Source organism: Ictidomys tridecemlineatus, chromosome 6 (assembly GCF_052094955.1).
Source record: "Ictidomys tridecemlineatus isolate mIctTri1 chromosome 6, mIctTri1.hap1, whole genome shotgun sequence".
In the NCBI taxonomy this organism is placed as follows: domain Eukaryota; kingdom Metazoa; phylum Chordata; class Mammalia; order Rodentia; family Sciuridae; genus Ictidomys; species Ictidomys tridecemlineatus.
In genome coordinates this window covers 174,299,665-174,321,951 of record NC_135482.1, presented here as the reverse complement: position 1 = coordinate 174,321,951, position 22,287 = coordinate 174,299,665, and the positions used below count along the sequence as shown (strand labels likewise).

General features: G+C 43.3%; 1 protein-coding gene across 2 annotated transcripts; it reads left to right on the top strand.

The window, feature by feature from the left end:
- The first annotated feature begins 409 nt into the window (after window positions 1-409).
- On the top strand, window positions 410-21,969 carry Tex26 (testis expressed 26). Of its 2 annotated transcripts, none has more exons than XM_040281625.2 (5): window positions 410-533; window positions 3,245-3,401; window positions 13,288-13,464; window positions 15,290-15,451; window positions 21,325-21,969. In XM_040281625.2, exons 2-5 carry the CDS (start codon window positions 3,326-3,328, stop codon window positions 21,441-21,443), a joined length of 534 nt encoding a protein of 177 aa, XP_040137559.2. In that variant the 5' UTR covers window positions 410-533; window positions 3,245-3,325; the 3' UTR covers window positions 21,444-21,969. The 2 variants fall into 2 exon arrangements, with proteins under 2 accessions (XP_040137559.2, XP_077872280.1); XM_078016154.1 differs by lacking the exon at window positions 410-533 and adding an exon at window positions 2,018-2,228.
- Window positions 21,970-22,287: the final 318 nt, after the last annotated feature.

The following is a 22,287-nucleotide window of genomic DNA, read 5'->3' as shown; positions in this document are numbered from 1 at the left end:
TGCATCATTTCACTGAGGACTTGCAAGCCAAAAATGAACATCCTAATTTGCTTCTTTTTGTCTCTGGAATTAATCTTTTCCTTACCAACTCTGTGGTTAGATTGAGGTACTTTTTGTCTATGAGAGTATCTTTAAAAAATATAATAAACTTAGGTCGTTATTCTTAATTTCATTTTAGATCCCTGTACATTTGCTAAAGCCATCCTACGATTGTCACAGAATTGTTTCTTATCAGGGGAACCCTCAAATTAAATTATATCTGGCATCAAATCTTAAGTTAACCCATCTTTAAAAAATATATCATTAATCAAATGGTTTGACATGTGCACTATTGTGAGATTTGGCATTTAATCCCTTACTCTATTTTCTACTTTTTTTGTAGTCAAAAAAGTATCAGAAGATTAGGATATGCATATGCACTTAGTGATCCCATTCTGAATACACGATACAGTGACGAGTACGTTTGGAAATCATATTCTAAGGAAAATACCATAAAAAATGGGTCTTCAAGAGGACTAAGGAGACACAAAAAAGTAAGCCAATCAAGTAATATAATAGCTCTGTATGTGTCGAATTTAATACTGTGTCAACAATCCATGAGAATAAGAGTTTGAATATGTCACAAACACTCTTCACTTTCTTCTGTGATGAGCTATATGGTCCTTCTGGGACGATTTCCTTCCTACCTTCTCATCTTTATTTCTAACCATCTTATCTCTATCTCTATTTATTTCTCTGTTTTGTTGCAGAACATTTTTATGATCCCAGAAAAAACAAAACAAAACAAAATAACTCATGCCCATTAAAGAGTTACCCACCCCCCCAAAAAAAATTCCTGTCACCTTCCCCTTAGAAACCACCTATTTGCTTTCTATCTCTATGAATTACATATTCTGCGTAGTTTACATGTGGAATCATATAACAGGTAACCTTTTGTGCCTGACTTCTTTCACTTAGTATAATATTTTTGAAGTTCACCTCTGGTGTTGCAAGTACCAGTACTTTCTGTGATTGAATACTGTTGTATGAATAGGCCACTATTTATTTGTCCATACCACCCTGTTGGATGTTTGGGTTGATTCCACTTTGTAGCTTTGGTGAATAGTGCTGCTATGAATAGGTATGCACAAGTTTGTTTTGTGCTCTCTCAAACCTCCCTGACTTTTATCACTCTTGCCTTCCTCTAGAAAAGCCTTTTCCTCTCTACTATGGATATAATATAGGGCAGTGCTCCTACTATGGAGCACTGCCCTATATTTCTTCAAGGCTCATTTTAAAAAGAGCCATCTCCCATCCTCTGCCGGAAGAAAAATAACCAATTCTTCTGCTGTTTTCTTGGCACTGTACACCCTTCTTCCATCCTATAAGACAATTCTCAGTCATAATAAAAGGTTTCATTTACCTGACACCTAGGATGAGGCGCTTGCATGCATTAAAGAGATGACAAAGTGGTAGAATGGACAGTATTTGATGACTAAAGGGATGTGAAAGATGAAGAAGAGAGAAGGAAGGAGGATGTTCATATTTCTCTCTCAGAGGCTGGGTTTGTCCTGACGCTATTTTCTGAGCTGGAACATGGTGGAAGACCAGGTTTGATGGGGAAAGGAATAAGAGGGAATGGGAGTTCTGGTGAAGATCTGTTCGGCAGACAGGCAGCTGCACATAGAGGTCTGGAGCTCCTGCGAGTGGGAAGCTGGAGAGGTAAACTTGGGAATCCTTAGAACATACACTCATACCCCATCTAACTTGGTTCCTTGTGGCATACTTTCATTATCATCTATATGTGTCTTAAGTATTTTCCTTAAAATCCTAAAATAAATATGAGTTAATTACAACATTATGCGTATACATACAAATAGACATGTGATTTTCATTTATTTAAGTGCTCTCCAAGGCTCTCACCCTGAGAGCTAGCGTGGCTGCCTCCGTGTGTTCTCTCAGCCAATGAGAGCTGGTGTGAGTTGGTGTGGCCGACTGTCCTCTGTGCTCTCAGCCAATGAGAGCTAGTGTTATAGATGGTCCTTTGTACTTTGAGCCAATGAGTTTTGGCAAGTCAGATTGGTTGACCCTACTGATCTGGTCACTGAGCCTCAACAACTGTTACCAAAGAGAAATAGCAATATAATTTTAATATCATTTCCCATGATCTTGCTGAACACCACTTAGAGAATGGTCCAAGAGATCCACCCTGAATCTGAATCCTAAAGACCTTTTAAATGGCACTGTGGGTATGTAATCAACAAAATCCACACTTGGAACCTCTATGCATCAAATAGCTGCTTCAATAGATGCTGGCATATTTACAATTGGTTTCTTCAGTAGATAAATGATAAGAGAAAGAAGGGGGGATTGAGAGAGAACCTGAAGATTAAAAGGGACTTAAAAGATAATTTGGAACAGTATGAATATATAACTATTCCCAGGAACTCGGGCAAAGAGAAGGGTTTCTTTACAAGGTACAAGAAATAAAGGCAGCCACCCAGCAGAGAGGAAGACACGGAAGTTTCTAGAAGTGAGGGTCGCTGGAGTGCTGGGCTGGAGCACACTACAGGGAACTGGATCTAGCTGCCCAAATGGGTTGGGTCCTGTTGGCAGCACTTCAGGTACTCTCATCAGAGATGCCAGGGCAGGTGTGGCGGATGGGAGTTGGTGTGCAGAGCTTCTCTCCTGAGGGCTTCCATTTTCCTAGGGAGCTAGGGAGTGAGGTCATGAAAGAGGAAGACGGCAGCAGGGAGTGCAGGTTTCAAGTTTTATAATCCTAGAGTTGCTTTGGAGGTAAAGAGGAGACAGTGCCTTTCCTCCCCTGACCCCCACAGTGTTGCTAAGGCCTCTGCCTGTGAGTCAGGGTTTCTCTGTGGGATGTTTCTCTCTAGGACTCCCAAGGGGAAAGCAGCCACTGTCTCTGCTCTTTTGGGAACAGGTAGCCAGAACTAGGATAGTATGGGTTTTCTCCTTTTTTGGTCTTATCTGTGGGAGAATTCTTTTTAGAAGCACAATTTTTTGGTGCTTGCAATCACATTTTTTTTTTCCATCAGTGTGAAAAGTCAAAGAAATGCACAAGCATCTGTGCTACAGCTAGGTAAACCAATGGATCCCATTAACAGGCTCCCTGCACTCAGGCAACCAGAGAGTTCTAACTGGATATAAAGGATTCCAGAGACTATGTCCACACCAATGCTCGTATTCTTGATTCCATTAGGTGAATCTGTATCAATTTTGTTGAAAATTGTATTTGCATTGATAGGGCTACATTGAATGGACACTACCTCCAGAGCAACCAAGTGAGACAAGAAGGGGCTGCGTTCCTTGGAAAATTCCTGCTTCTATGGAAGAAATTAAGAAGGCAATAGCAAATCAGTTTGTTTCCCACACCAAGAGCGATTTTGTGGATCTAGACAAAGGTAAACGTGTTTGTTTTCCTCTGGAGCCTGATCATGTACTGGTCAATGAGTTGCAGTAGTTAGCAGCATGGTTGTGGTCCCTTCCCTTGAGGGGGGACCACTCACAATCTAGACATGAAATAGGAAATGTCATGTGCAAAAAGAGTCAAGCATAAACAGGTGCATGTTTTAAGAAATGCAGGTTGCTCTGGGCACAACATCATCATGAGGTGGTGAAGTGGGGGGTGGAAGTGGAGGTCAGGAAAGGCTTCCCTTCTGGACCTGAAGGATGAATTAGCCAGGTAAAGATGAAGGGGTGGGGGGAGAGTGTCACTTTTGTCTTGTGAAGGCATAGAGGAACATTTGAGGAACTAAAAGGACTTCATGTGTAGAGATGAAGTCAAGGGCAAGTGGGAGGAATGAGAGAAGAAATCAGCACAGGCAGAGAGAATTCAGTTTGAAAGGGTGATCTAAAGCACAGGAGTATCCCAGGAGCAATCAAAAGGTTCATATTAGAGTGGCGATATAGTTCAGATGTAGATTCTAGCATGAAGGAAATGGTACTACTGAGAGGAAAGAGGCCACCAAGAGGTTGTCAAAACAGTCCCCGGGGGAGAGTGGTACCTGAAGCAGGGCTGTGCAGTGGGGATGGAGGTGTGGCACCAGCAGGATGATGATATGGGCACTTCTGTCCACATCATCATGGTGGAGGATGGTTTACCTGTTTAAGACAGTGTACCACCAGTGTTCACTCCAGTATCTGATTCATCATAAGCATGAAAAGAAATATTGGTAGAACAAATGAATGAACCATAGGGTTGAGTGACTGATGGATGACAGGGATAAGGAAGTCAAAGGAGCCAGCTGTCTGACTGAGGATGGGATGGGATGGTGTGGTACCTTTTGTAGATAGGTATAAAAACAGTAGAGGGTTAATCAAGGCCCATTTCAATTTCTCTGTAGCTCAGGGGTAGAGTCTAGCACTCTTTTCATGCTGCCTCCTAGAAAAACACATGCCTCTTTCTGGAATTGGACTTTTGCTATACAAATCTTCCCCTGCAAGAATCTAGATTCTCCCATGATTCACTTGGCTCTGGTCCTTAGGGTTCTGTAGCTGGGATAACCTTTGCCTTGGTTTTCTGTAGGGTAAGTGGAGATGATGCCATAACTGCCGCCATTTCTCAAATCAACTTTGTGGAGTCAGACCCATTTTCCAGAAATGACATATATATACATACAGTGCAATTTTGGTCTTTTATATAGGCAAGAAATTTGATTCATGAGAATTCATGAAAATTGATCATAGGTGTTTTAAAACTCTTCCCTGTAGTGGAGAATGCAGTGCTCTCTGGTCGGCTGCTCCAAGCCTTGTGACAAAATGGCGGTTGGAACCTGGTGCTCTCCCACCTCTTTGGTAAGAACACATGGCCCTGAGGAAGCCTGGCAGCCATGTGGATTTTGAACATAGAGGAGCACGGAGGGCCCCCATCTCCCTGAGACTCTGGAAGTCAAGGGAGGATCACGATGCCTATGTTGTCCTCTGTCTCCACCTTCATTCCTGCCCCCTCCGTCTCAACAGCTCAGTCCACCCTGGAGAACTAGGATGCTCCTCCCCTCTCCCTGAACAGGAGCTACTCTGCTCCAGTTGTCTGGCTTTTCCTCCTAAACCACCTTCCCGTCTCTGTGGCATCCTTGTCCTCCCCACCAGCGTTCACTCGGCTCTAGTGCAGTGTTTAAAATACCAAACAGGAACAAGAGCTTTTCCTGACTCACGTCTCTGTTTGGCAACTGTGCATTTCTCTGATTCTCTTCACAAAAACTGCTAACGTTTACTAACCCCTTAGTTTTCCATAATTTAACACATTAAATCTTCAATAAGCTATGAAGTTATCACCCTCAATCAAAGATGAAAAACCTAAGACTCAGAGGGGTGAAGCAACTTGCCCATGATCACCTAGCTAGTGACAGGTGCAGTCTAGGATACGAACCCTGTGCCAAAACCACATCCCTAGCTGGGCACACTGGTGCATGTCCATTGTCCCACTTACCTGAGAGGCTGAGGTGGCAGGATTGCTTGAGTCCTGGAGCTCGGGGCCAACCTGGGCAATATAGCAAGACCCCATCTAAAACAACAAAGCCAACAAAAACAGAAACATCTACGTCTTTCGGAGTTAAATTATATATGCCATTTCCAATTCTTAACTTGTTGATCACGATTTTTAAAAACTAAAAGTTATTTTTATTAAACAAATACATGCATATATTTAAGTGGTTACTCAGACATATAAAGAAATTACAATGGTTCCTGACCTGCCACTCTCCACCGACACCCTTACCTGCCATGAGTGATCAATTTTAATCCTCTTAACAGTTTCTTCTTATGTGATTCCCCATAATTTTAAATACTGCCGCTATTTTTAAGTCACCAATTTTAGGCATTATTACTGATCCTGCTGTAGGTAGTGGAGGATCTGGTACTATAACTATTTCTCTTACCTCCTCCATTCAGCCTTTAAGTAGAATTATATTCCAAATTTTTGGTTACATTATATCATTACTGCTTACATTATGATTATAATGACAGGACATATTATGATCACATAATATGATATGATTATGTAGCATTTATCACTGAGCCAGTGTGTATTACATGATTATTATTTTTTTATTTTTACCATTTAATATTTGACTTTGTTTCCACATACCTTATTTTCTATGTGCCTTTCACTACTTTTTTTCCCAAATACTTTGTCATACACTTGCCAAGATTTTTTCCAAACAGTATGTTCTATCTGTTCTAGTAGTTCTCCTGGAGATCCTCTGATCCGCCCCCCACCCCTCTCTCTGCCATCATTGTCCTCTAATCTAGGCTAGCTGAGTCTAGATTAGTTAGTCTAACCATTAAAATATATGCCTACATTTATTTAATAAAAATAACTTTTAATTCTTAAAAATAGTGATCAACAAGAATTGAAAATAGCATATGTAATTTGACCCTTAAAGGAATTTAATATGAAAGATATAGATGCTTTTGTTTTTGTTTGCTTAGATTTTTTTTTTTTAACATGGGGTCTTGCTGTATTGCCCAGGCTGGCCCCCTAGCTCCTGGACTCAACTAGTCATTCCGTAGGTTTGCCACCCAACTGGGCCCCAGGACCTTCTTTTTCATCATTCTGGAAATTTTCTTTTGTATCTTCCCTGCAATGGATTCCCTGTTTCCTGAGTCCACATCTTTCCCTTTCTTTCCTCCTTTTATTTTGCTGAAGCACGTCTTCCAGTCACTTCCTACGAACAGGTACAAGGGAGAAATGTTTTTGCCAATCTGGGAAAGTCTTTTTTACTTTGCTATCTGTTTGATAGTTTGGCTGGATATAGAATTCTGGGTTGATGATTATTTTCCCTCAGAACACATTCTTCCAAATATGTTCTAGCATCTAGGATACAGAAGACTGATGCTATCTTAATTTCTGATCCTTTTGTATTTTTCTCTTGGAAACTTTTTTAAAAAAAGCTCAGAGCTTCTTTGGCTCAGTTTTTCAGAAGATAAATTTCTAGTTAGGAAGTGTTATGGCTTGGATATGAGGTGTCACCCGAAGGCTCCTGTGTGAACCAGGAATGTTTGAAGTGAAATGATTGAATCCCGAGAGCTGTAACTCATCAGTTCCTCCTAGATTGAATGGACTGGGTGATATCTGCAGGCAGGGGGGGCATGAGTGGAGGAGGTGGGTCACTGGGGGTGTGCCCTGCAAGGGTGCATCTTCCCTGTGTCCCCTTTCCTCGTCTGTTTTCTACCCGACCCTGAACTGTGCAGCTTTCCTCCACTGGGCTCTTCCCCCATGATGCCTTGCCTCCTCTTGGGCTGAGAGCAATGGAGTTGGCCATCTGTGGACTGAGACCTCTGCAACCTTGAGCCACAAATAAACATTTTCTCTTCTAAGTTGTTCTGGTTGGGCATTTTGGTCACAGCGTTGCAAGTTGTCTTAGTCAGCTTTTCACTGCTGTGACTATAGGACCAAATCAGAGCAACTGTGGAGGAGGAAAAGTTTATTTGAGGGCTCACGGTTTCAGAGGTCTGAGTCCATAGAAAGTCGGCTCCATTCCCTAAGGATGAGGTGAGGCAGAACATCATGGTAGAAGTGTGTGGCAGAAGGAAGCAGCTCACATGATGATCAGGGAGCAGAGAGCGAGAGTCTCTACCGCCAGATACAAATATGCACCCCAAAAGCCACACCCCAATTCCCACCTCCTTCAGCCACACCCTACCACTTTGATTACCATTCAGTTGATTCTTATCAGGGGATTAATTCACTGATCACGTTAAGACTCTTGTAACCCAATCATTTCTCCTCTGAACCTTCTTGCATTGTCTCACATGTGAGCTTTTGCAAACCATACCATGTCTTAACTCATTTTCTGCTGCTGTAACAGAGTACCCGAGACTGGGTAAATTATAAACAAAGAAGATTTGGGGCCAGTGGTTCTGAAGGCTGGGAAGTCCAAGATGAGGGGCTGCATCTGGTGAGGGCCTGCATGACGCATCATAACGTGGTGGGAGGCATTGCATGATGAAAGAGCACATGAAAGCAAGAGAGGAAGGGTGGCTTCCAAATTTATCAAGAGTCCACTCCTGCAGTAACTCACCCAGTCCCCCATAATCTTATTAATCCTTTCTGCCCTTGTGATCTAATCACCTCTTAAAGGTCCACCTCTTAATACTGTCACTGTTGCAATTACATTTCAATATGAGTTCGGAGGGGACTTTCAAACCACCGTAGGAAGGGGCCATCGTCATACGACTGCATGGGTTAAGAAGGTGAAGCAAGGAACCACTCTGCATCCAAGCTTCCAGCCAGGCTTCTGAGTCCAGTCCTGAGCCTCACACCCTGTCTTCCACCGTAGCTGTCATATCCAAGTCTGAGCCTGCTGGAGTTCCATACAGTGGGTCAGCTCACTTATCTGTTATTTCCTTCTGCAGTCCCTGGGATTCCGCTTCCTCTGCTTTGCCCATTCAGTTGCTGTATCTTGTTTGCTCTTCAGCATCTGGCCAAGTGTCAACATTTGTCCCGCACAGTCACTCTGATGAAGTTTGGGCATGGAAGGGTCCTAAAGGCAGGAATACAGTGGAGACAATCCACTGGGTTCAATGTGAGATACTGCTAACCCTTTGACTTTTCAACCCCCTCCAGGTTGGGTTTTGTCCCCATCCAGCTATTGAAACTCCTCTTGTCAAGGTGCTTGGTGGCCTTTCATTAGGATCTTCCCATTTGCGTCTTTCCCAGCCCGTGAGCAGCAGTCAGTATTGCTGGCCACTCGCTCACTCTTGGAACATCTCGGGACACCCTTCTCTTTGAACTTCTGTGTTGTCACCTTCTCCCTATTTCCTGTCTCTTACTTTCTGGTCATTTTTCCATTTGGTATCTGCTAGAGATCCTGATTCCTTAAATAGCAGCTATCCTGGACTCCCACACTCGGGTCTCTCCCCCAGACCTCTCAGTTCCATATATTTGGAGAAGTCTAGGAGGGTCCCAACACATGGCCTCCTTTCCCTCAACTGACCTTACGTTACCTGTTGGACCCTCCAGTCCCTCCCCCACAAGGCAGATGGATGATCTTTAAACATCTAGACTGGATCCCGTTATTCTATGGCTTCTTTCCACGGACTTTCTATCACACTTTGAATAAAATCCAAGTTTTGGTTCCTTCTGGGGGTTCCTGTTAGGCCTCTCTTAGTTCCTTACCTTTGTTTCATCCCCCTCATTCCTGGGGATCCACCCCATGGGCTTTTGTAGGTCCTGAAAGATGCCAACTTCCCTCCCGCTTTGGCCAGTGGGTCTTCCCCAGCTCTTCCTGAGGTTTTGCTTTTCCATCCCAGCTTCAGCGCCACCTCCCCCATGAGGCCACACCTTTTACTTTATCTGAAGGGACCTTCGTCTCATTTCATCTAGCCGGTTGCGCTTTGAAGTCATTTGTTCCTGATTCTTGTCTTGTGTTGTTCTTGTTTTACTCCTTCATATCTGATGCAGTAAGTTGCCCACTCGGGGCTTAGGGCAGGGCCTGGTGGATAGAAGAAGCCCGGGACATATTTGTTGAATGTCAGAGAGAATATATGGGAAATGCCCTTCTTGAGATGATAGATGGGCACGGGGTCAAAAGACCAGTGTACCTGCAGATAAACAAAAGGATCAAGGAAGAACATTGGAAATGCCAGAATTCTTCAAGATGTCTTTGGGTTTTCATCAAAGTTGTCCATTCAGCGAATCACCATTTCCCCCAAGTGCTGGTAAATATTCAGGACCTGTCAAGACTCCCTCCTAAATTTCTCAAATCCATCTGTTTCTCTTGCTGCCCTAATGACCAGTGTCTACCTTGGATGACCTCTGATACAATTCCCTTTTCTAGTTCCTTCCCCCAACCCACTGTGGGTACTACAGTCACAGTGAACTTCTGGAGGTGAAAACCAAGGTCACCTAGGCTCTACTTCCCTTTAGGGACTCCCCCATAGTCCTCCAGACAGCAGCTAAATGCCTTAATTTGCATAATGGATACCCTTGCCCCTGTCCAGCCTCCCCCCAGCCTCCCCCACCTGTCCCCACAACCCTCTTGAGACTGCACTGCTGCCCACACTCTCCGCAGCCTCCTCCTGCCTGCACGCGTTGTTGCTTCCTGTGCAGAGTGTCCCCCTTCCTCCTGTCAGCACGTCTGCCCACCACTGGAGTCTACACGCAGGTGTCATTTCTGTCCTGGAAGCTTTCTCTGATCTCCAGTTTTGTCTCAGTGGCTGTTTCAACTGTTTTCGTAGCCCCATTCTAACCTCTTTTAGAGGACTTATCACATAGTACTGCATTTATCACATAGTATTGCGGTTATGTTCTGTGTGCTTATTTTCTCTAAGACTTTAAGCTTCTGAGGCACGGGGACTGTGTCTTAGCTTGGTATCCTCATTATTGAATATTGAATTAAGGCAAATGAATGAGAAGTACCAAAAGGTGCTTTTTTTGTTTGTTGTTTGGTTGGTTGGTACTGGGGATTGAACCCAGGGATGTTTTACTGTTGAGCTACATCCCCTGTTGTTTTCATTTTTAAAAAAATTTGAATCAGGATCTCACTGAGTTGCTCAGGCTGGTCTCAAATTTGTAATCCTCCTGCCTCAGCCTCACAAGTTGCTGGGATTACAGGCACCTGCCGCCATACCCAGCAAGATGCTTGTTTTCACATTCACACTTGGAGAACCTGGCTTTGATGAGTTAGAACAGTTGGTAAAGACACTAGAACCATATCCCACTTGGCTTTAGAGTATCGCTGCCAATGGTCCTAATTGTTTTGAATGTTCCTTGCTCTACATTACTTTTGGCTTAGCCTTTCTGCAGAGCCCTGCCTGATCTAAATGGGCCGGTTTCCTTTTCAGGGAAAATTTACTGGTACAGTATCCCAGTTTTCAAGTGGAAAGAAACCAAAGGGAACTGAGCCTCTGAGGAGCACAAATGACCCCTTGGGTGAGGCCTTCAGCCGGCTTAGCTCTGGATCATGGTTACCCCATCTGTCTCTACTTCAGCACCAGGATGGGGGGGCTTCAGTCATTCATTTGGTCCCTTTGTATGAAGAACCTCCCTTCTTAGTAATGCCTGAAGGAGCTCATTAACAAGAAATTTTTTATAAAGACAACAAATGTATTAGCTGAGAAACACTAAGCCCAGGCTACGGAGGAAGAGTACACAGTCGACTGGGAGTTACCTTACACATCTATCACAGAGGCAGTTGCCAGAGTGTGGTTCAAAAGACTTTAAGTGCTAATCCATAGCAATTATGTTTCCGGTTGGTTTTTGTCATTCACTCATAAATTTAGTAAATATTTAATGAGGCCTATTAATGTGATAAGTACAGAGAATAAATGAAGAATAAAACTTAATCTCTGCCTTCAGAGGAACTTAAAGTATGTGTAGGTCCCGAGTTGTGCCTTTTCTAGGTCCTCATCTCCACTGACCCCACTTCTGTGCTGGTCCATCCTGGTCCATGTAAAAAGACCTCCAAGACTCTCCCCAGCTCCCAAGTCACTTCTCCATGTCACCCTCAACTCCTCCTCCTGCCCAGGGCGCCCTGCACTCCGCCAGCCACACACCAGGGGCCCACTGGGTGTTTTGCCCCATGCTGACCCTTTGTCAGGGCCCCTCCCAGCGTCTACCTGCCATTCCTCTTCCTCCTCTTTCACTCTCCTCTGGGCTTCCGTGGCACCCTGTGCCGAGCTCTGACTCAGTGATTCCTAAAAACACGGGAAGTCTGTTCTCAGTGAAGAGCCTGGCACTCCCACTTCGGGATCCGCAGGGATCTGTTCTAGAGACGCTTCCCGGGAGATTCCGACCTCTCCATAGTTCCTCCTGTGGTGGTTGCAAGACTTATCGCGTCCCATATCTGTTGGTCCTGGAGACATCTCTTTAATCACACTGGTTTGGGGTTGTCTGAAGGTAGAACAATGACTTCATTATTAATCACCTTGGCAAGCAGCACACAACACATCTGGGGAATGAAAACATTCGCTATGGAATGGTTGCCCTGGGGGACAGGGAGAGAGACACAGGCATGATGTATTTCAACATAAATTTGTTTTTCTCCTATAAAGCTATTAGTAAATGGCAAAAAACAAGTTAGAGATGCAAGTTACTGGGAACAATACCAGATGGTTTTCCAAAGTATCTCCATGGGCAGTTTCTGAGGTCATTTTGAGGCCACTGAGCACCTGCATCTTTTTTCTCCTGGGTCATCCAAAGTTAGGGGCAGCGTGGTGTAATGAACTTCACCTTTGCTGGTCTAGACAGAGAGCTTATTTTAAAAAAATCAGTATTTTAAATGTTATCATGTGCTGGTAGATGCAATAATGTTTCCTTTGATACACAGTGTAGACCAGTAGATGCCGTTGTATGAACCCTTTGACATACAGTGTTTATTAGAATTTTATTTGGAAAAGAACTGTTGAAAATTAGTTTTCAAGAGAATTGAGTTTGTCAACAAGCATTTCCACTGTTTAGACATTGCTCATGAAACCCATCTTTTTAACATCTTTATCTTTCTGAATAAAGATGGCGTTTTATAATATGCCCCCAAACTAAGGCTTTGCCAGCAAAAATGAAGGGTGAACATAACTAAATGAGTTGGCTTGTGGCTCCTCTGTCATGTTTGTGAAACTCATGTTTAATCAGTGCTTCATTTAATGATGGTATATTTAATGAATGTTTTTAGTAGATTATTATTTCAAACCAATAATGTTATTAACACTAATAACAATGATGTCCCCTAGCCCTATACCAGATAAGCTTTCAAAGGTTCTTTTCCAGGTGATGAGGAGGACATACCACTCCATCTGGGGTTGATAGGTTAAGCAAATAAAAATATAAGCTGCCCAGTTAAATATGAATAATGATATGTAGTAGATAATGAGTAATTACTCATATGAAAAAAGTATTCATTGTTTGTCTGAAATTCAAATTAAACTGGGCATCCTGTGTTTCAAATGGCAACATGAGTCACATCCAAAATCTTTATCCCTTCTCCCTCTCTGCCCCTCACCCCTGCTCCAGAGACTGGCAGGGGGATAATCATTGCCTTCTGTGCTCACAGAGCAGAACAAGGGGTACTCTAGGGGCAGACAGATATATTCATTAGGGACTGCTTATAATTATGTGAGGATACCCTACCTTCTGAGAAAGCAGAAAATAAGTTAAGTATTCATAAAAAGCACACTGACCATTCTTCTAAATACAAGAGGCGTGTGTATGTGTGGGGGGGTGGGGGGGATGAGGGGTCTGTCTGGCAATTGGAAGCTATTACCAGAAGCAAAATGGAAAGAAATGCTACTCAGAAATAGGTTACAAGGAGTATTTTTTAAAAATTTCTTTCCTTTTCCATTCTACCCCAGTTCAGGAGATTAAGAACAGTTCTCCGGTGTGTTTGGACTGGAAAAAGCACCTTCCCCGGCCCCCAGACACTGAATTTCGACGGAATTACCAAATTCCAGCTAAACTTCCCGAGTCGCAGGATTTTAGCTTCCAATATGGATGCTACTCCAACCTGTCAGCTGCTTCTAAAGGTCTAGGTAAGTACACCTGTGGTTTTATTTTATTTTTATTTTTTTAAAGAGAGAGTGAGAGAGGAGAGAGAGAGATAGAGAGAATTTTTAATATTTATTTTTTAGTTCTCGGCGGACACAACATCTTTGTTGGTATGTGGTGCTGAGGATCGAACCCGGGCCGCACGCATGCCAGGCGAGTGCGCTACTGCTTGAGCCACATCCCCAGCCCACACCTGTGGTTTTAAAAAATAACTCCAGAGATCCCGTAGATGCCACGCAAGGGCTTGCTCCCTGGCACACACGGAAGCCGGTACCATGGCACAAGTTTCTGCACAAAGAGAGAAATTTATTGTAGATCAGTCAACAAGGGGGTGGGAGGAGGCCTACTCAGATCTGTCTCCCTGATGGCCCTTAGCAAAGGAATTGAAGTTTAGCAGGGGTGAGGAGTAAGAGGGCTGCCTGGGTGTAACGCCGAGTCTTTGTGGAGCAGTCTGCACCCTGCACACCAGGCCAGGTGTAACTTGTGGATGCTTTGTGATTGGGCCGTGATCCTGGCGGGCAGTCCGAACCTTGCTGGGTTCAGAGGGCACCCTCCCTCCCTCCAGCGTCTTCAGATTTAGCACTCATCTGTTTGAGTGTTCTTGGGCAATCTCGAAAGTGTTTAAAAGTTCCATGACCAAGTCCTCTCCAAGCTTTTGCTTAAGAAGAAAACTTGGTGTCTTCTGAAGAAGAATTGGGACCAGATGGTCCCTGAGACAGAAGAATTGCAGAGTGGAAGCCTAGCATCCTGGGGCTAAAGGGTGGTCCAGAAGATACCTCATCTAGAGCCTCAGGGCACTCGTGAATGGCCTGCACCCCATCCTTGCTGAGGGTTGGCATGCCCCTCGCATTCAGGGTAGTGCTCCATGTTCCAAGCCTTGCACTGTTCCCATAGCTGGAATATTCCCTGCTAAACCTCTAGTCATTGATTCTGCTTCTTTTCATGGGGGTTAACTAGTAGCAGAAATCTATTATTCTATAAAAAGGTCATCGCAGAACTTCTTAGTCGTCTTCTTTTCCAGTTAAAGCATTTCCAGACCCTACAGACACTCATCTCAGGAAGGAGCATGAAAACCCCTCAATAGTTTGGTCCTTTTATGTGGCCAATGGCCCCTTTAATAGGGGAACCTGAGACTGGAAACAGTATGGAAGGTGTTTCCGAGGTTTACCAAAAGCTTGAGAAAGTCGTAGAAATTGGATTTTTGTATCACGTCTTCATTTTAAAAACATGTTAGCTCTATAAGTATCAGAATCCACATTAGAATAACAATATTCATTATCAAATATAAGTGCCTTGGGGTTGCCCACACCTCTTACCTCTCCTAGTCTGAACGGACAGTGAGTGCTGGCTGTAAATATCATCTTTCTTTCAAACTGCTCATCCCAAGACTGATTCCCAGGCCACCGGAAGGAGGTGTCTCAGTGCACCAACTCAAGTTTGCACAGGACATGTCCTGAAAGACAAAGGTGTTTCCAGGAAGGTGGCTGTTTATTAACCTGGTGGTGCCCACTGCCATCCCAACACACTGACCTGCATATGAGCTCACGTCAGAACAACTTCTTGTGCCCCATCCCTCCCTCTTCTAATGGCCACAGTCTGGAAGTCGCAGCAGCTTTGCGCAGCCCCTAGTTACTGGAGGAATCAGACTCACACAGCACCTTAGTTTCCAGCGTCGTGAAGTATGCAGGGTGATGCAGAGTGACCTCCAACTGCGGTCAGGGTTGCCAGGGGCAGGTTCTAACAAGCGGGGCAAGAGTTCTCTGCTTGGGTGACAGCCGCTGCGTCGGTCCTTCCCTTGTGTTTCTGTAGTCCCTTCGGTGCTACACAGCTACATGAGGACCCAAGAATGTACCAAGAAGCAGACCACTTACCAAAGCGACTACGGGAAGGACCGCCTGGACTTCTTAATGATCCTGAACTCCATCACGCCCCGGCAAATCAATAACTACCTTAAGACTGTTTCTGACAAAGGTAAGATGGAGTCTAAAGCTTCCCATTTCATTTACAGATCGTAGCACATTGCTTTATACTAAAATAGCAATTGTCCCCATTTCTAGCCATAAAAAAATTGCTTTAAAAAAAATCCCCAAGTGTTGCATGAACCTCAACCTATTGAGAACCTTTTCCCTAAGAGAGGCCCCAGTGACTTCATTCCCACTTATTAAAAAGGAGGTAGAGCTTTCCGATCATTCCCAACCCATTTTGCCTGCAGTGGAATTATTCCAGGATGGCTTCTCTTTTTCTTCCAGCTAATTGATTTCTCTAGTGGATGACTGTATTATCTCATGTTTTGTTTATTTTTTCCCCCCACTATTTCCTATTTGGTGGCACATTTTTGTGACAGCTGTTGACAGTATCTGAGAACCTCCATTTTTCACACCTGCCAGAGAGCCATTCCATTTTCAGGATGGCGTCGTTCCTCCTCTTCATAACACTTACCCATCCCCGGGCTGAGCGGGGGTGGGGTGGGGATGGATTTGGGAACATCGCAGGGGTAACTGGTTGTCCAACTGAGTGTGTATAAAATATGAACTTGGGGACTGAAGGAGTGTGAGGAAGCAGAGCTCTTCCCATAGCTCCCTCTGTGAGGGGTCACAGGTCCTGTTTAAATCCATGCCCCAAGGCGGACATACATATATATATTTACATGAACTAGTGTATCAGGCCCATTAGAAAACTTAAGAGTTGAGGAAGTAAAAAAAATATAAACAGAGGTTCTGCTGTTTTCCCCTGCACCCAAGGGTCACCTCCTGCACCCATATTTGTGCTCAAGGGCATGTGGGGTCATCAGCTCTTTCGTGCCCCGTGACCAGGCCTAGGGTCAGGACTTCCCCCAGCTCCTCTGCAGCCTTCCAGCTGCTCTGTCGTCCACCTGCTTCTCTTGGGTTCCCAGTTGTCCCCAGACAGACACACGATTCTTCTGAAGTTTTCACTGAAACCCACCCACCCTTTGTTTCTGGATTTTCCTGCTCCAAACAAGATTGAAAGGGAGGGGTATGTGCATGTGTGCATGCCTGTGTGTGTGTGCGCACACGCGTGTGTCTAGGTTGGGGAGAAAAAAGCAGGTATTTTTCTACCCTTAAAAGTGCTTGAATGGTAGGTTTCAGGGAAACCCGAAAAGCAGATGTTCTGCCTCATACTGAGGCAGAAGTGGATATTTTCAGGTGGGATCCTGACGCCTCTTAACAGATGTCTCTGGGCCAGTTTGTCACATCAGAAGGAAAACAGGAGATTCCTGGAGGGTCTTCTGGTCTCATCCTGAAAGCAGAGAGGAAGCTCAGCGCAAGCCCGAGCTGCTTCCTCACTCTTTGCTCAGCTTCGTGGCAGACATGTAAACCGTCCTCTGTACTTTACAAAGAGCCCATTGCACGCCCAGGAGGCACATCTGTGGGGACCTACAGCAGGACTGTTTCTGCCTTTCCCTCAGCAGATGCTTCCTTCTGCCCAGGGACTGGCCATGGAATCGCAGCCACCGCTTCTGCCCCTGGGGAGTCATGGTGGCTGCTGGGCACCTCGGTCTCCTCTCTGTGTCGTATGCAGCCTGAGCCTTGGTGATGTCCCCTAGGGGTGGAACCTCTGCTCAGCCTGCGTCTTCATCCTTCAAGGTGCCTGGGTTGCCTTCGGACAGCACTGGGGACAGGTACCTGGAAGCTCATGGCCCACCTTCAGCTATTTTGCGCTGACGTGGGCGGACGGAGGAGCTGCTTCCTGTGGGTTTCGCATCCCTTTTCACTTTAGAATGGCTCACTCATCCGTGCTGGCTGGGTTAGACACTGACTAGCAAGAAGGAGGCTTCCTTTGCATCGTGCCCCAAACCTCTTGGGGTGACACGGATGCTTTTCAGCTGGTGAAGATCTCAGAGATGCCTTTTTTTTTTTTTTTCCTTTTTTTGATGGTCCTGAGTGAGTCAGCAGAGAATAAAACACCTGGCAGATGTGGCGGGCTCAGTTATTATCAGCTCAGTTTGAATCATTTTGCTGGATTACCCTTCATGGGTCGTAGGCCTGACGGAATAGGAGCCCAGAACAGGAATATTTTGAGAGAGAGACAAAGGGTGGAAAGACCAGCCTTCACCTTCAGTAAAGGCCTGAGACAGGGTGGAGAATGGTCTGGAGAGAAGGAAAGGTGAGGACGGATAGGGAAGACTCCAGGAAGATGAAAGATCCTGGGGAAGGAGAGAGGAGGAGAAAGCGGTTAAGGGGAACGAATCTTCTATTCCCATTAACTCTGTTGCCATATTTGGTACAAGTTGAGCATCCTTCATCCAAAAATCTGAAATCCAAAGCTTTGTGAGCACAGAGGTGGATGCCACAGGTGGAAAACTCCACACCTGGCTTCATGGGGGGATGGGTTGCACTTAAAACCCAGGTGCACCAAAAATATTGTATAAAATTACCTGTGGGCTCTGTGGATAAGGTGTATACAAAGCACAGGTGAATTTCATCTTTAGACTCGGGTCCCATCCCCAAGATATTTCATTGTATTTATTCAAATACATTCTAAAATTTTTTTAAAAATCAGAATTATGAAACACATCTTGTCTTAAGCATTTTTTGATAAGGGATCCTCCACAGTTCATTTGTGACTTGAAGAGATTGGATTAGATCTGTTTAGTGACCAGTCTGTTTTCCAAATTGTTTTAATCCCTAGGTCTGATTCAGACCACCCTTATTACTTTCTTTGGGTGTCTGTTATCCATTGGTAAATATCGTGTAATCTACCCATTTTTCCCACTTAAAAGATAAAAATCTGGGGCTGGAGGTGTAGCTCAGTTGGTAGAGTACTTGGTGCTTGCCTCATATGCACAAGGCCTTGGGTTCAATCCCCAACACCACCAAAAATTTTTTTTTAAGATAAATTTCTCTGAAGTCTGGTTTTCTATGAAATTTTTAAGCTACTACTCCTTCCCCATCTTTTTTTTTTCCAACACAAACTCCTGTGAATACGGCTGCCAAGAAGGTATCTCTTTGTAGTATTAATTATAACGAGGTGACCAGCAACCCAGCAGGGTAGGTTCTTACCCAGAGGAGGTATGAGCTTCCTGCAAAAATAAAAGGTCTGAAATAATCAGTAAGAAATAAAAACAAAGCCAGAAATTAGATATAAAAAGGGGAGCATCTGATGGGTCTTCCAGTCCTGATGGGAGCTAGGACTGAATAACTGAAAAGGCCCCAATTCTTTGTTTAAGGGGGGAGTACATCAAAGGCAGGGATAAAGTTTCAGCGGGAGGAGTCTTGGTTCCCTGCTTGCTTCTTGGTATGGCGGGGGTCCTGCAGTGAAGAGGTTGAATGGCATTTTGGCAAGCCATACCCATCTCCCCATCTCTGGGAGTCTGTGTGGCTCTAATGGGTCAGTCCCATCTCCATAGCCAAGCTAGAACTTAAATGGTGAGCTAGAACAGGGTACCACATGGGTCGGGCGTCAAGCTAATGGATTCTGACTGGGAGTTCCCTAAACCAGGCTTCCCTGCCTAATGGTTTCAGCATCACTCAGTTTACGCATGGGTCAGGGATGGCTCCCAGTAAGGAAGAATGCACTTATTGGGCTGAGGATGTAGCTCAGTGGTAGAGCACGTGTGAGGCCCTGGCTTTAATCTCCAGTGCTACCCAAAATGCGTTTATTTAATCACTCAACAAACTCTGTTAATTGAAGACCTATAATGTTCATTTGATACAAAGATAATTGATGAGTTAAAAATAAACCCTCTTATTGGGAAGCTCCTTGCCTGGTGTGAGAGACAGACATGCAGTTTTAATGTTGTAGGCTGTAGGCTGTAAGCAAGGGATCTTTGGGTATATGGGAAGCCCATGTGGGGTACTCTTAACCCTGACCGTGCACGGGGGTTATGGAATGAGGAAAAGCTACTCAGAAGAGATGAATCTAGATGCACAATGAGAAGAGGCAAGGCCCTTCCTAGCAAAGGGAACAGCATTGGTAAAATCATGGAGACACAAAACTGCATCTGTACATGATAAACATGGGTAGCCCTTGAGTTACAATGGGCAATCTTTGGGGGTAGTTGTCAACTTAAGTTGACATTATATTTTACACAATCTCATCCTTTTCACTAATGCATGCCATACTTGATTTATCTTGTATGCATATCTTTAGTATTGGAAAGAGGGAATTTTTTCTTTTGCTTATTTTAAAATAAAATCTTTAAAGTTTAAAACTAGAGACAGTGCTTAAACTGAAAAGAATTGATGATAGCAGTTGTGGATGACATGGAGCAATCATGGAGCAATCAGAACTCCCAGACTTTTGGGGAATATCAAACAGTATAATCACTTTGGAAACAGATCAGGCAGTGTTGAACATATGACTCTTTCATGACTCAAAAATTCCTCTTCTGGATATTTACCTTAGAGAAAAGAAAGCGCAGGTCCACAAAAAGACTCATATGAAAATGTTTATAACCCCTTTATTCTCAGTACCCCCCAAACTGGATACGACTCAAATCCTCGTCAGCAGGAAAATGGATAGATCAATTATGACATATTAACATAGTGAGAATAAAAAGGAACAAATTACTGATGTATACAACAAAATGTATGAGCCATAAAAACATGCCAAATGAAAGAAGCCAGACACAAAACACCACCTATATGATTTCACTGATGGGAAGGTCTACAACAGGCAAATCTTGTCTTTGATTAAAAGAAATCAGAACAGCAGCAGTCTTGAGGTGTAAGCTATTGACTGGGAAGAAACATGGAGGATCTTCTGGGATGGTGGGATAGTTGAAATTTTCATGTGGGTGTGGCACATAAGTGTGTAAGTATCAGTTGATCCAACTGTATATGGAAGATCAGTGCATTAATTTTTATAGAAAGGGAACCTCAATGGAAAAATACTGGCATCAAAAAAGTATGGGGAAGGGTAGAGGCTGTTCAAAATTAAACATGAGACTGCAAAGACAAATAAATGCAAATATAGTTGGAGAGAACACACATGCATATGTGTGCACGCACGTGCACACACACACACACACACACACACACACACATATCTAGGGATCTAGGGACTCCTGCTGCCTTTTGTGACATTGAGCAGGATGATGTAAACATTGAGCTTCACACGTTGTCACTTGCACTCTTCTTTTTGGCTTTGACTGCACACATGACAATTTCTAGAAGTGAACCAAATTTTACAGCTCCACTCTGTATTGCTGACAAGACATGAAATTAAAATTAGGGAATCACAGATGTTCAGAACCATAAAAGACTCCTCCATTTCATAGATGAGGAAGTGGGAACCAGGGAGCTGAAGGACATTCCCAGGGTTCAACAGTCATCTCTCAAGAATAACAAAACACACCGGCTTTGGTGGATAGAAAAACAGGCTAGCTTCTGTGAAACTTGAGGTGTAAGTCTCAATCGTTTATCACCAATGTTTATTACCGTATAGCCAGGATAAAGGGTAGGGCTGTGAGATGTCTTTGATGGGCCAGGCATCATCTAGGTGCCTCACACACATCCTTAACCCATCCCTACCGGAGGGTAAGGTAAGTACTGTGGGCTGTGTTCCAAGATGAGGGAATGGAGAAGGGGAGAGAGAAGTTAGTGGCTTGTTAACACTGGCCAGCACAGCACTGAGACTTACTTCTGTTCCATTCTAAAATCTTTCTAATACCTTGAATATTAAATTTACTCCTCTTAATGATTATGCATCTGTACTTCTTTAGGTATTAAACATAATTATCCTTTGATTCTTTTGATTTGCCATCAAATTTGTAAATCTAGTACTATTATCAGATATTCGCCTCCCTTCCTAGAATTTTTCTATTTAGCATTTAAATACTTGCGTGAAATTTTCATCTGGATTTTCTTCTTTGTGATTTTCAGACAGAGAAATTCTTGATCACTTTCTCCATTCTTACTGTGGCATCAAGAAAGAAATGAAAGAGGGAAATTGCTCAGTGATGAAAACCAGAAAATCAGTGGAAGCGATGGGGCCTACCTAAAAAAATCAAGAAAAAATGGATACGTATTACTCCAAATGCATGTGATGGTTTTGAGCCTGTGGATTTGTTTTGTTTTTTAATAATAAAGTCATTTAAGGCTACAAATTTCCCTCTGCACATAGCTTTTGCTGTATCTGATAGATTTTGATATAATGTCTTTTACCTTTGGATCTTGCTTTTTTGTTTTCAATTTTTATTTCCTCTTTGAACCACGATTTGTGTGGAACAGATTTATTAACTTCCCAATAACTAGAAGATTTTAAAAAATATTCTGATTGTTGATTTCTTTTTTGAATGGAGTAAAATAAATGCATCTGCTTTGGGAAGTTTATCAAAGTTTTCTTCAATGCCATTCATCCAATATATGATTAATTTTTGTGTTAACATGAATATGAGGGAAAATTTTAATTTGTTGTACCTTTCAAATATTTTATATCTTTGCCTTAATTGTATACTTGAACTGTCAAATTTTGAAAGAAAAATATTAATATTAGAAACTTTCCACAATAAATAATTTTGTCAATTTCTCCTTGTATTTCTGGGATTTTTTTTATATGTATGACAGCTACGTTGTTTATTCTATTGAGGTTTATGTCTTACACAGAGCTTCTTCACTGATTAAGTTTTTCCCTGTCTTCTTTAACCTGGTTAATGCTTTTGGGTTTGAATTGCATTTTACTTGATATTAAAATGTTGCCATTCATACTTTTTTTTTTAACCTTTGCATTTGCTTAGTACCTCCTTGAAAACCCCTTTTACTTCCAATCTTTCTTTGTAACTTTGCTTCATTGTATTTATAGCAATACTTTAGGCCTGAGTTTTATATCATAATTAATATGAAAAT

Coding starts and splice junctions, on each gene's coding strand:
- Tex26 (XM_078016154.1), top strand. Junction 3,402..13,287: donor TTTTGTGGATCTAGACAAAG/GTAAACGTGTTT, acceptor ATTCTACCCCAG/TTCAGGAGATTAAGAACAGT. Junction 13,465..15,289: donor AGCTGCTTCTAAAGGTCTAG/GTAAGTACACCT, acceptor GTGTTTCTGTAG/TCCCTTCGGTGCTACACAGC.